We start from the raw sequence: 14,926 nt of genomic DNA, 5'->3' as shown, positions 1-14,926 counted from the left end.
ACAACAGACTAGACTAAAGTGACATACATTAGGATATTTGCTATTGTGATATGGCATAAGTGTTATATAAAAATATAAAGATCGGATCGGGAAAGATCGGTATGTCTCAAAATCTATTGATTGGAATCGGATCGGGAGCAAAAAAACGTGATCGGGACATCCCTAGTGATAGACAGGTGATATGCACTGATAGACGGATACACACACAAATGCACACACATGACAACATGCACGAACACAAACAATATAGCTTCACCAGTCTTTATGGCTGACTACTCCAGTGTCCGTCAGCTGTTCGTGAAACTTCTGGTTTTCTGTGACAACCTCGTCCACGCGGACACATAACTTCCTCATCTCCTCCTGAAATGAACAAGAACACGTAACTTCCTCATCTTTTCCTCCTGAAAGCCAGCAAGAAACAAGAACAGGAAATGAGCCCACATCATGAGGGTCATGAAGTCAATGCGAGTCCTTACTCATACTGTACATATTCCAATCACATACGATACGACCATGATCCTAATGGTTAAAGGGATGATGACATTAATAAACTAGATAAAGTGCCCCTCAGGGCACAGGTCTCCAACAGGGCAGGTTAGGTTGTGGCCTCCTGGTGGCACTATAATAGGCCAATGTGAAAAGGGTGCCATTTCTTCTTACGCCTTGGATGGCAATTGGATGATTTGAGGCATTTTGCCTCTATAACAGGCCAATGTGAAAAGGGTGGGATATATTCCTCAGCTTAGTAGGAAAGTCAGTGAAAGATTTCACGTAAATTACACGCTGCATTCTTTTGTTCAAAACGGGCCAATCCTGCAAACTTTGAAAGCCAATGTTTGGCAATTAGGATGGAATATGAAATATCGGACAGATCCGTCTTGAACACATGACTATAGAGATACTGTGTAACGATTTGTGGGATTTTTGGACAGAATCTGGAGGAGTAATATCCAAAAATGTGTTTTGCAAAAGTCGGCCTCCTTGTGGCGCTATAACAGGCCGTTCTAGAAAATTTGGGGCTGAGGTTCATCGTTGGCATCCAGGGAGTGTTTGTGCAAAATTTGGCATCGACCGGGTTAACACGATTACCAGTAAGACGCCCTAAAGGGCGAGGTCACGTGCATGCATCCGCCTGGGTGACGGCAGACTGCTGGGCGAGCTCTGGCGCTTTGGCATGGGGGTCAGATCAACATATGGAATGAATTCTGTACTGGCCATATATGGAGCGTGTCTTGAGTGTACAGGGTTTGATGAGGTCAGATCAACATATCAGAACAGGTCAGTTTCATGGAGATCTAAGGGTGGCAACGGGGCAGTGTCTTGAGTGTACAGGGTTTGATGAGGGCCCAGGAGGCGATAGGATTCACTAGTACATCAATACGCTGGATGAAATCCTACCTTGAGGGTAGAGAACAAATGGTGGACATAAAAGGAACCTTGTCCTCCCCCCTCTCAGTGAACTGTGGGGTGCCCCAAGGAAGCATACTAGGGACACTATTATTTCTATTATGTATTAACGACATGAGTGCTGCCTGTAATTGTAAATTGTTCCTGTTTGCAGACGACTCAGCACTCCTGATTTCGGGAGAACAAAAAACTCAGGTTGAGGAGGCACTCAGCTCAGAACTCACCAATATCCGAACTTGGCTTACAGATAACAAACTCTCATTGCATTTAGGTAAAACAGATTCCATACTTTTTGGGTCCAACCATTCCCTTAATAGGTTCATTGTAAAGGATTTTAAGGTCAGTATTGATGACATAGTAATAGCTAACAAAGAAGAGGTTACATATCTGGGCTGTATACTGGACAATAAACTGACGGGTGAAGGCATGGCAACAAGAGCGATCAAAAAATTAAATCAGAGAACAAGATTCTTGGGCAGAATATCCACATTTGTTAACAAGACGGCTCTCAGGACACTAGCTGGGGCTCTCATTCAGCCCTTATTTGACTATGCATGCACCTCCTGGTAATCCAACATCTCAATGTCACAAAAAAATAAGCTCCAGACCTCCCAAAACAAACTAATCAGACTGTTACTAGAATTAGGGCCCATGACCCACCTCTGTGCAACACAATTTGATAGCATAGGTTGGCTCAGTGTTGAGGACAGAGTCAATCAACTGAAAATGAGACTAGCATTCAAGATTGTAAATGCAGCTCTGTCGTCCATGCCCACAGTGCCCATTTACTTGACTGATTACCTCAAAAAGGTGAGCAACTCCCACAGCCATAATACAAGAGGGAGTGTAAATAATGATCTGGTACCACCCATTTTCAGAACAAATATGGGTAAATTCACATTTCACAGCACTGCCACTCAAGTGTGGAATGCCCTGCCCCCTTCACTCAAAACAAGCAGATCACTGGTCTCCTTTAAAAAGGGTCTGAAAACTCACCTGTCACTGTCTTCAGGTCAAAGGGAGAAAAGGTGATTGGCTCTCCCCCCCCCCCCCTTTTTTATGTTTTATTAATGTATTTATATTCCAACCTGTACATATAGATCTAGTGTGTTTGAGAAACGTATTGTTTGTTGTCACTGTCATTGTGAATGAATGCTTGGGACCCGAATGGAAACAAGACCGCAAGGTCTTTCTTCGGTACCATCCTTTTGGACCAATGCTGTGCTTGACTGTACCCTGTACTGTTTGCATCAAAATTGTCTAATAAAATGATCAATCAATCAATCAAAGGTAGGGCCGGTCCTTCATTTTCGGGCCTGTTGAGAGCTCCAGTCTTCGCCGGCTGCCGGGCGTGGCTGTACTAATAACTTTGGGGCAGTTTGAATGGACAAGTATCAGTCAAAAGGGAGACATCGAAGAGGAAGGATGGATGGGGAAGGATCAACATACAGTATGGAATGTCAGAACAGGTCAACTCAGCTCCATATATGGAGATCTAAGGGTTTGAGGTCAGATGTAGAGTTGCTGGCCAATATTCATGACATCAGGGATCTCCATACATGGGCATTCCCATATGGGCACGTGATGTCATGAGGCATGACCATATATCACCAGTGTCAATGGGAAAAAATAGCCGATTTGATCTACATAATTATGATGTAAATTCTCATTTCTCATTTCATTTTTCTGTAAGACGAAAATCGACTAGCGCCCCTGAAAAATGTAGTAAACAGAAGAAGTTGAATCATGTGGATCTCAAGATCTATATGGGTATGGCATGGATCCAATGTGACCGGCCTGTGACGTTAGGTATCTATGACATACTGTAGGTCATCTATGATTTCCATCATGCAATAATTTATTTAAGTTAAACTATTTCAAATAGTATAAAACTAAGAAAAAATGGACTTCTGTGGCCCACTTGCAATTTGAAAATTCTGGGGTTGTATTTTGCCCCTATAATTATGTCACTCTTGTTCCAGACTGACAATAGCAGATATTCTGTATTATAAAATGCTGTCTTTCTGTGAGTACAAGCTGTCTGTTCTCCAACCACAACACCCCATATCTCAGTCTAATTGGATGACTGGAATAAACACTAAACATTTAATAGCTGTGATTGGCTGGTAGCTGAGTGTTCCTCCGTCCTAATGGAACATAAGACATCATTTTCATTGGAGCCAATCCAACAATAAAGCCAAGGCTAGACATTTTATACACACAAAGGCAATGTCAAGTGATTTACATAAAAATCACACCCGTGTGAAGTGAGGGGCGCAGTGAGACACCTCACAGTGAGACACCAAATGCAATTATTTACCCAAATGTAATGTTCTAGTGTCCCCCTCCACACTGTATGTTTTCATTAGCCTATACTCTTTCTACAGTATATGCTCTTGAAAAGAGAATCTGGGCTACGACAAGATACTCACAATTCACAACATTCCACAAATGATTCCTTTAGAAATACCCTATTAAAATTCACACAAAATTCACTGAATTACAATTGGAAAAGGCACACAACAGCATTCACATTCATAATTACACAGAGCACAGAACAGACACAGGTGCACACTTTTGTGCAGTTACACATACATAGCCTTACCTCAGCATCTTTTAGAAGAGAATCTTTCTCGTTAATCCCGTCTTCATACGCTAGCAGCAGAGGACATAAATACTTCACATCCAGCTACAGACGGGACAGACAGCAAACAACACACTAAATCAGCGACATTTACAAGATGTCCCTCAATACTGCTCTACAGAGAATAATGAATTACTACTACTTCTGTCCTACTGAGACAACCCCTACCAAACTATCTGTCCTATAGAGTGCGTTCAAGTGTCTGTTCCACTCATAGTCGAATAATGTATTAATCAATCAGTTTGGTCTTAGTCAAGACTTTGTCAGTTGACTATTTGCTTTTATGCTTTTTATCCATGCTGAAATAGTTTCTTGAGGAGCAAATCTCAAGTCTAGATATAACCTTTCATTCTGTTTGTCTAAATCTTTCAATAGCCAGTGGTAGTAGTAGTAAAATCAACATTTAGGGCCAAAGGGAGTCTACCAACGCGCCTCAAGCCTGGAACAGCTAATCCGGTGCTTCACAGGTACAAGGACATAAGTTGCAGAAGGAGGAGAGGACACTGGAGCAGCACGGACATTTATAGCCTTTTATTAGGTGCCAAGTATACAGAACGACTAACGTTTCGACCTTGCGGTCTTATTGTAATGTTTTTGTTGTGCCACTGTATTTTCCTTTTTCTATATATTTGGCCACAAGGCCCTTAATTATGTATGTGCACTGTTGTTCCTAAATAATGTTTTAAATATTTATGGCTTTTATATGGTTGAATCACTGTTTTACTTTATTTAATTTACTGTTCAACAGCGTTTTTTCCATAGCCACACTCTGAACTGTTTAGACTGCTGGTAGTAAATGGTCATTACATGTAACATGGCCTTTTGTCATTTGCTCATTGATAGCCCAGCCTGTACTTAAAGACATGCCCAAATGCTGTCACCTCTATGACTCTGATGAAGACCGCAAGGTCGAAACGTTCAGAACGTCATTCTGTATAGAGCACCGAAGTCCTGGCGTAACTCGCTCATCCCTTCGATTACCCTGGTTCACGGAAGTAATTTCTCTATGGAGAATAACATGGGCTCATCTTAAAATTGTTGTGGTCCAAAAATAAACAAGCTGTCTCTGCGTTATTGTCATGGAGGGACCGCGTTCACGTAAATACGTTTGCGTTGCAAAAACACAGGTCTCATTGAAAATGAACTATAGGCACGTTTTATTGCTCCCATTTGCAAGGCCCTTTAGAATGTTAATTCTCAACCTCGCCAACAGGACAAGGCTGGTCATTGTTGTATGCAAAAAACACCATGTGCTGATTAAAACCACGTTCAACCTGGCCACCTACGTAGGTTTTGGGCATGTTATTATCAAAAATGTTAAGGAATTGTCAAAAATAGCTCAAATAGTTTAGATTTACAAACTCAAACAATGTTGAGCTATATCTAAACATGTAGATCAATTTTAGCTTTATTTATTTGTTTATTATATTTTCATTATTTCCATTATATTCAGGCCAATAGGGTACATTGTGCAGCCCTGGTTGAATGGTCTTAATTTGACAAGAACAACACCCAAGGGTGTTCAGAAGATTCTGTTCAGTCATGTTGTCTTTTGTCTGCATCATTTAATCTAGAGGTGAGTCGGAGCGAGAGAAGACCATCAAATTAAATACTTATGTTGCATAAATAGACAGCATATAAAAAATGAATCCACTGCAGCGATGACTGTGCCGTGCACTCATTAGCCACACTGAAGACGTACGGTAGCATAGTCTATAAAAAGAAACAAGCTACAACAGCAGTTGTCACAGGCACGTTTACAAGCAGAACTATGTTGGACTACGTGCGTAACTAAGGCACCACACAGAAAAATACTGAGTGTTAATTTGACTGCAACAGTGTCAGGAATCATGAAGGATTATTTGTCACTACTAACACAGGTACAGTACAAGCAGCCAACTGCAGTGGTATTAAAGTCTGCAAATTGCTAACACAACATAACAATAATAATGAATGACAATAATGTGCCCTAAATCCCACCAAGAGCTTTAAGGTCCGCGAACAAGCTGCTGCTGGCAAGAGGAGCAGGGGTGACCACGCTTTTGCGGGCCCCAGGCCCTAGGCTCTGGAACATGCTGCCCCTCCCCATTAGATCTGCTCACTCGATTGGGGATTTTAAATCCCTACTCAAAACTCATCTGTTCTCCCTGGCTTTTAATTGCACCTGAGCTCTCTGTCTTCCGATATTCTGCTCTGTGCTAATGTATGCTCTTGTTTTATATTTTATTGTCTCGTTCATGTTTCCTGCCTGTTTGTATCGTTGCTTTATATTGCTTTGTTCTGTTGTTTTGACCTTTGTTCAGCACTTTGGTCAGCCTTGGCAGATAAACAAAGACAAGAGAGACCTTAAAAAAGATAAGCCTATGGGTGTGTGTGTGGGGGGTGTAAAATGGGGTCATATATATATAATTTTTTGCTGTGTAGGTTGAAGGGGGGGGGGGGGTAGGTTACAACACATAAGCACAGCAGCACACACCTGCTTTATAGCTTACTGCGGTCCTACTTTGGGCCTTGAAAATACACATCCAAAATTATATATTTTACAACCGTTTTACATACTTTGATCAATATGTTTTCGTCAAAACATATGGTCAATGTTTAAAAATGTGTTTTAATATTAAGGGGCAGTAGCCTGGAAACCAGACGGTGCACACTCTACAGTACACACTCTGCACAATGTACCTTTCCTCTTCTACCCATGATCTGAACCTGGTTTCCTACGCAAGTGCTGACATTTTTTCCATTGAGATAGTAGAGCTTGCCTGCTTGCTCCTGCAGGGGATAAATTGAATCTTGAACATCAGGTCAAATGTGTGTCAGAATAATCCTGTGTCTACGTAGGTGAAACATCGTCACCTTTGACATGATCTAAATGTCTCAATAGAAGAGCAGAGACTAAAGGGACCAAATACAACCACCCCAATTGTATAAGTTGTATTGTATTAACATACTCTAACATACAGATTGGACAAAATGGCATTTTATTAATTAAAAAGGTTACATAGTGCCTCTTTAACTACAGTTAATAAAGGGTCAAAGAGTGTGGACTTCTACTGTGGTTTAACCCATTAAAACCGGGAAAGCATCTGTGTCATTTTCAGCCATATGTTATACTTTGACATGATTTTGGAGCTCCTTGACATTAAATGGTTTGAGCACCACGAATAGCCTATAGCAGCATACGTTTTCCAGAAAACTGTTAGGATTTAGAAGACATTTGTAGAGGTCTTAAAGTGTTAATAAGTAAAGATACTGACCAGCCATGGGGGAGGAGAACCTTTCACTGGTAACCCACTGACTCTGGAACCCTGGATGAAAGACAGATGGATAGATGGTTGGATGGATGGATGGATGGATGGATGGATGGATGGATGGATGGATGGATGGATGGACGGATGGATGGATATTAGCAGTGGTGGAAGAAGTGCTCACATGTTTTACTACAGTAAAAGTATCAATACTGCAGTAAAAGTCTGGAATTCAACATTTACTTGAGTAAAATAATTGGTATAAAAATGTACTTTAGGTACCAAAAGTCAAAGTACTATAATAATCTTTTGAAAATAGCAGATCTACAAGTCGAGATGCGCCGTTGGACTAATGACATGGATTTATATATACTGAGTAGGACAGAACCTCACCTAAATTACTTCCAAATTTCTTATTTATTTGTTTGTTTGTTTTGAATTCAATATAGTTGAACTTTTCAGTACAGCAGTGGTATTCAACTGGCCAAATGCGGCCCGCGGAGCGTCCCCTTGTGGGGGGGTTATTCTAGGAATAATAAGAGTGGCTAATGAAAGTCACAGGTATAGTGTGTGCTATATGAAGTGTGATAATGACAGTAATACTTTAATCATATTCAAGGGCTTTTGGAGAGAAATGAGACTTCAGTCACTTTATACTAGAGCACTGCAGAGGGCAGGTGTGTGTGTGTGTGTGTGTGTGTGTGTGTGTGTGTGTGTGTGTGTGTGTGTCCAGCTGGTGCTCATCGACGGACATATTATCCTGCTCATTACTGTGCAGAAATATAGATATAAATCTTTGTGTTTGAGCACAAAATGCATTTTGAGTACCCACGCTGTGCAGCCCCCCACACACAATCAATCATTTGTGGCCCCCGGCCTAATCTAGTTGAATACCCCTGGTGTACAGTATGTGCATGCAGGTCTGGGCAGCTAGACAGTTGACCCGATATTACTCAGAATGGTAAATGTGGACAAAGATCAGCGACTCACTGGAGACGTGAGCCAAATGACAGACACTCAGTCAGCTCAGAATCCGGAACACAGAATAAATACACTTAAGATCTCCACATCACAATTAACCTTCTGTTCCTGCAGATTGACTCAAAAGTCACAATGCAGAGTAATTGCATTTCTATTATCTAGATAAGAATTAACAATCTCTATAACACTGAGGGACGGAGGTCGAATAGGAGAAAGAGCGAGAGAGAGAGAGCAAATGTGGGAGCAAGAGACAGGACAGGAAACAAAAAGACAACACTGACGAAGGCTTCTGCCGCAACACGTTCGTTGTGTGCTGCTTGTCTGCAGCATGCCATATACCTAACCTACCTATGGTAAAATAAATAAGTGCCTTAAAAGCTATTGCCGTGAGTGCTGGTTTTCTTCTCCGTTTAAAATGTCATGTCTGACCGTGCACCCGGTAAAATGATTAAAGTGAGTGAGACGAGATGGAGTCGTGCATGCTGCCTTCTATGAGAAACAAAAACATACACACCAAAACCATCAGTGTGAATTTAAACTATGAGTGTTAATTTAACTCCAAGAGTCACAATTCTACTTCTCCGAGTAGTTTGTAAATATGTCCTGGGATGTCGAGTGGGAGCCTCATGCTGTATATCCAAAACAGGAAATGGAAAAGAAAATAACCTTTTGTTCCAATAATCCAATGTAGTTAATATTTAGCTGCAAGCTATTTCTTGTTAATATTTTTCATTGGTTTAATATTCATAAAACCCACAGGCAAACATTAACCACTTTCACTTTCAAATACACTTTCAATAATAGTAAAAATCACACTCGTATGAAGTGAGGAGAGTACTGCAAGGGCAGTATTTATATCAGCCAGATGGTGTCTTACGTTGTCATTTACTGCTCTAAACAAAGTCCATAGACTTAGCTGGGAAAATATTGCATCATAACTGCCCTCTAAACAAATAAAGGCCATAGACTTGGCAGGCCTATGACGTGATTTCGGAAAGCCATGCATTGGAGGCATCTCCCTTAGAGATAGGGTGAGAAGTTCAGTCACTCAAGAGAGACTCTGGAGTAGAACCGCTGCTCCTTCGCCTGGAAAGGAGCCAGCTGAGGTGGTTCGGGCATCTGGTTAGGATGCCTCTCAGGCGTCTCCCACTGGGAGGAGACCCCGGGCAGACCAAGGCGCAGTTGGAGGAAACACATCGCCTCACTGGCCTTGGAACGTCTCGGAATCCCCCAGGAGGAAGTCACTAATGTTGCTCTGGAGAGGGAAGTCTGGAGCACTCTGGTGGAGCTGATGCCCCCGCGACCCGACTACGGATAGGCGGTTGGAGATGGATGGATGCATTGGAAATAGCAGATGTTGGTACAAAGCGAATAAGAGCTGTCTTTAAAGCAGATGTGCCTGCGCCGGAGACGATGTTTGGCATGAGAATGGTCACATAAAATGAGGCCGATTTACGGCGATGCTGTGCTTAGTATTCTGTGTGCAGTACGGCGGATGCTCTCGAGTCCTCACATTAAATATTCAACAGAGATACAGTAATAGCTGCTATCTTATCAGAGGTATCACATAATACAGGACAGAAATAAGTTGGACAAGAATGACCCGTTGGCCCTTTGTGAGACGAGTGACAAAAAGTACAGAGAGGGCGATAAGCGTGTGTCCACTCCTGATTGGGCAGTGGCTGTATAACCAGCACAGCAAAAAAAGTGGTAAAGTGATGGGCTGAAGTGGAGCCTCCCTGCATAAGGTACTAAGGTACTAACTATGTCAAGCATGGACAAAGCTTGGCTGCCAAACATAGTTGCTTTGGATAGTGTAAATCCAGGGATGGGAATCTTTTTTTTATTATCACTTAGCCGGCCCGTTTTCCAGTGCCTGACAGTGAAAACCACCATTGCTTTTTAGGCTGCAAATAATAGCATAGTCAATAACTAAATCATGAAAAGCTAACTAAGAATGAGTCAATAATTGAATACGAATAATACATTTAAGATGAATTCCGGCTATATCTGGGGAGAAAGGTTTTCTGCTGTGCAGAAGGATAGTGCACACACCAGTCCTTGTAGTGGTACCGGTCCACGGTAGAATAATCTAAAAGGTATAGTCTTAAAAAGAGAAAAACGTGGCCGCACACACTAATAGCCAAAGTGGCAATGTTTAATATAGGACTCAGAGAAAATATTCTTCAGTCTATAATAAACATCACACCCATGACCCGTGTGAAGTGAGGGGCGCTCTTATCATCATACAGAACCTGTATCATCATACAGAACCTTACCCTGGAAAAAGGTTCGTTTCAGTAGGAGTTTTGTCCCCTCAGCCATCGCGGCATTAAACAAACTGCCCCGCCGATAGGATGGTTCTGTACACAGTGGGGAAACTCATGTTTTTGTTTGTCTTGGTGTTATGTTTTTCTGTACTACGTATGTGTTGTTTTTGTTGTTGGTGTTGAACAAACCTGTGAAGATGAATATCCTTCGGGACAATAAAGATTATTATCATTATCATCATGACGTAAAATAGACACTATGACTACCGGTATTTGCTTAGAGACTATGACATAAAATGCTCCATTCATTGTCAATGGGAATTTAAATGTTTGTGTAAGACAAAAAATGTGCCTGGCCCAGCCAGCGTTCTTTCTGGTCATGGAGCAAGCGCGATATCCCTGCAGAGGTGTTCGTTTTGCATGGAGGTACAGTACATTGAATCTTGGATGACAATCAACTAATTTTGAACACCAGACAGCAGATTGACTAAATCTAGGCAGCCAGGATCCAACAACAAGAAGCCACAGGTGTTCAGGCGTGTAGCCGTCTGGAACATCTGGTGATGAGTACTAACATCAGTGGTGGGAAAAGTTACTCACATATTGTACTTGAGTGAAACTATCAATACTGCAATGTAGAAATACTGTTACAGGTAAAAAATAATATGTCAGTAAACGAAATGTTTCATTTCTAGTTTTCAAATGTATATATATTTTTTTGAAATAGCAGATCTACAAGCTCACAATGTGTCGCATCACAACACATTGTGAGCTTGTAGATCGGCTATTTTCAAATGGCCGAAATGTATATGGGGCTGAAGTCGTTAAATAGTAAAAGTACAATATTTAGATCTGAGATGTAGTGGAGTAGAAGTAAAAGTATTGGAAATTGTAAATACTGAAATAAAGTACAAATATCAAAAATTGTACTTCAGTACAGTACTTGAGTTACTTTACGCCACTGACTAACATTATATGGTTAAAAAAGGCATGAAAAGGCGATCTCGGCAAGGTGGGCGTTCGGACCAGAAGGCGGTAAAATTCATGGCTGAACTGGCATCTGGGCACAAAGGAACCAAAACGCAGAGTGAAAAGCTGATAGCAACCATCGGTGGGGGACCAGCAAGGGAAAAGGCCTCAGCTACAGCTTCAATGTTTTGATTTGAAAACAATCCTATCCAAGCCCTGTACGTTTAATGTCCAGTAAATAATGTAACTCCACATTCCTTCAATCCCACACAGTCCCAAAGCTCTCACCACCATCACCACGCACATCTGATGTGATTTCTGCTCCAAAGTTTATTCTAGGTTAACAGCGAGGCAGCGAGCCCTATCAAACTCCTATTTCATTATTATTTGCATATACACCGCCATGGTCGTTTGTCAGCCTTTAGTGAAATTCGGGCTCAACATTTGTGTCTAGGTCCATGTCAGCCCCAGTGCCAACAACAACACCTGCCCTGTAGTAAGCAAATATACAAATGTGTGGGTGGATGTGTGTTCACCTCCTGTGGGCTTAGGGGTCTGTACTTGGCCTGGTAGCGGCTCAGCTCCACGTTGAGACGATGCACCGTGAGCTTGAGACCGTCGTTCTCATCCACCAACTCCTGAGCCTGCTGTCTGACCGTCCGTAACTCTGCCTGTAGCCTGTCTGTAGGCTGCCTTTCTGTCTGTAGTCCTAGTACACACGCATGCACACAGAGAGAGCAAGGGCATAAATACTAAATGTGTAAAAGAGCAGGGCCTGTACAGTGTTACGCATGTATTATTGCAGGCCCGATGCATTAAACAGGAAAGAAGAATCCTTGCAGCTACACGACAGCATCATATACTATGTTTAGTCACAGCCAGCCAGCATCTCCTCTCCCTATGGGTCTCCTACTCTCTGTCTCCTCAAATTATCCCTCTCCCGGTTTCTCCTCTCCTCACCTTGCGGTTCTTCTCTCACCCTTCTCTCCTCTTATCTCTAGAGCCAGAGATAAAGAGCCAATAAATCGATCTTGACTTTTATGTGGCCGCTGTGCCTAGTGTCTACATAATAAAGCATAATTAAGCCCTATTCAAAAGCTATCTATTTGCCATTGATTGATTTCTTTTGACGTTTTCTTTTGACTTTTTTTTTAACCTTTTCAAAATGGTAATACATGTTCCACTCTTTGAAATATCAGTTAAAACATCTGTAATCAGCATTGGTCGCTCTATCCTACTCCTCTCCTCTCTGTGTCTCTCCTCTTCCCCCTGAGCACCACCTGCTGAGCTCCTCCTGTCCTTGCTGTGTTTCAGCTCCTCCTCCAGCTGTCTCTGCCTCTCCAGGCTCCTGCTGATCTCTCCCCCCTGCTGGCACAATTTCTGCTCCAGCTGCCGGTGCTCGGCGGCCAGCCCCGCGTTCTGCGCCATCAAGGAGTGCACCAGCTCCTTCTGCACCTCCAACACCTCCCTGTACGCCTGGCTGGGCCCTGGGCGTGGGTGGAGGTCGGTGGTAGTGGGGGTGGGTGTGGGGGGTGGAGGACGTTGGCGAGAACGCCATGGGGCACCGGAACAGGACGGCACACACAAGGATAGAAAACAACACACAGCCACACGGCAAAATGAAGAACACGGGGCAGGCGGGGTGGGGTCAGTTAGGTGGGGTTGTTTGGATAGGAATGAGTGGGGTTTGTTCAGGTGGGGTTGGATGTGTAATTGTAGGGGTGAGTGAGATGGGGTGGAGTTAGTGAGGTGGGAGTGTTTGGGGATGGGGACGGTGAAATGAGGCAGTGTGTGTTTGAGTAGGGAATGAGTGGGTGTGGGGTGTTAGGTGTGGGTGGGTAGGGTGGGGTGGGTGCATGGGGGTTGTACAGGGGGGCACGTTGCACCACAACAGGGTTGCATGTTGGTTTTACATGCGACAGCAAGGCACGCCACACAACACATCACAGAAAAAGACACCCAAACCAAGATCAGAACAAAAGAGAACAAGAAATGGAGGGGAGGGGGGGCATTAGACCGCAGAATGTAAAAATGTGCCCATCCAATCATCAGTACATGAAGCGCACAACATGACCCTTAGGGCCGATTCATACTCCTATTTTACCGCTATTTCTGCGCTGTTGTGCCGAAATGATTTCGGCTCGTCAGAAATTTTCAGTAGCACCGAAGAGCCGACTTTAGGACGGTACCCGCCCCCCCCCGAACCTCAAATGACGTCACATTGTAGGACCAAACCAACTTTTATTCGGCTCTAAAATAGGAGTATGAATCAGCCCTTAATGTCCCTATTCCTGGGAAATAGCAGATCTACAAGCTCACAGCAAACACACAAAGGAGCGGACAAACCATAGAGCCCTGAGGGACCCTAAGTAGGGTTTAAGTGGTAAATCTTCTATTCTAATCTGTGGTGAAATGGGTTACAGTACATTTCCATCCATTAGTCTGACGTGAATAACTAAAGTATGCAAACATATTGTATTAAAAAAAGTGACAGAAGTAAAAGTCATATAGTACTTTTATAGTATGTTTACGGTACGTTTAACAAACGTGTTTCCATTGCTGCACATGGCGTTAACCATTTTAACCCTACAGTATGCGACTATGCGTATATTTTGTGTAAGACACAAAATGTCTTTGCTGAAAATAGCTGATCTACCAGCTCACAACGCAAGCCTGCAGATCGTCTGTTCCTGCTGATTGTTAACCCCAGAATAGCGATGCTAGGATGGGCCGTCCACACAAAGCACTATGCTGTTCTAGAACTATAAGCAAGTACTGTAGTGGTGGAAGTAAAAGTATCAATACTGCAATGTATAAATTGTTAAGTAATAAATGTACTTTTATTAGATAAAAGTACAAAAGTATTGGCATCAAAATGTACTCAAATGTATGAAAATCTTTGGAAAATAGTACACTATCGTTTAAAAAAAAGCATTAACACACCAAATGGATAGCAGAGTTCACTGCACAACTATAATGACAATTAAAAAAAATCACAAAGTTGAGTGAAGGTTGAGGAGGAAACTGAGTCGTTTAATCAGGCATCGATATGAGCAGCTTGTCTTACCAGGCTCTCCATGCTGTCCTCGACTGCCTTCTCTCCTTTTAACGTTACATTTCTTCTTCCTGGACGATCCACGGCCGCTTGTCTCCTCTGTCACGTCTAACAAAGCAAACAAGCACATTAAGCCTGATTATAGTTGGCTAGTAACGGTCCTACAAATAATTATGATTCATGATGTTTGGCATTGAACAGTGGGACATGGTGTGTGTGTGAATACAAATTAAATTTCTTCCCTTTGTGCTTTCTAAACTAAAAGTGCAAAGGGCAGATAAGTGGTTAAACCAAGGTTCATGTTTTAGGTTGTTATTAGAGAAAGTAAAAGATGAGTGTTACTTTCTTTTCA

General features: G+C 42.4%; 1 protein-coding gene across 1 annotated transcript in view; it reads right to left on the bottom strand.

Moving 5' to 3' along the window:
* The window catches only part of cep89 (centrosomal protein 89), a 90,977-nt gene that overhangs the window by 61,072 nt on the left and 14,979 nt on the right, over positions 1–14,926 (bottom strand). Inside the window, exons 8-13 of the mRNA XM_080760732.1 lie at positions 14,587–14,682; positions 12,800–13,006; positions 12,056–12,228; positions 7,309–7,359; positions 4,013–4,096; positions 257–360 (exon numbers count right to left, since the gene is read on the bottom strand). Coding sequence (XP_080616858.1) covers positions 257–360; positions 4,013–4,096; positions 7,309–7,359; positions 12,056–12,228; positions 12,800–13,006; positions 14,587–14,682 — 715 coding nt within the window. The remainder of the gene's footprint in view (positions 1–256; positions 361–4,012; positions 4,097–7,308; positions 7,360–12,055; positions 12,229–12,799; positions 13,007–14,586; positions 14,683–14,926) is intronic.

This window comes from Protomyctophum bolini (assembly GCF_963924005.1).
Source record: "Protomyctophum bolini genome assembly, chromosome: 1".
NCBI lineage: Eukaryota > Metazoa > Chordata > Actinopteri > Myctophiformes > Myctophidae > Protomyctophum > Protomyctophum bolini.
Note: the sequence above shows the minus strand (reverse complement) of the source record. Positions and strands in the feature narration are given on the sequence as shown.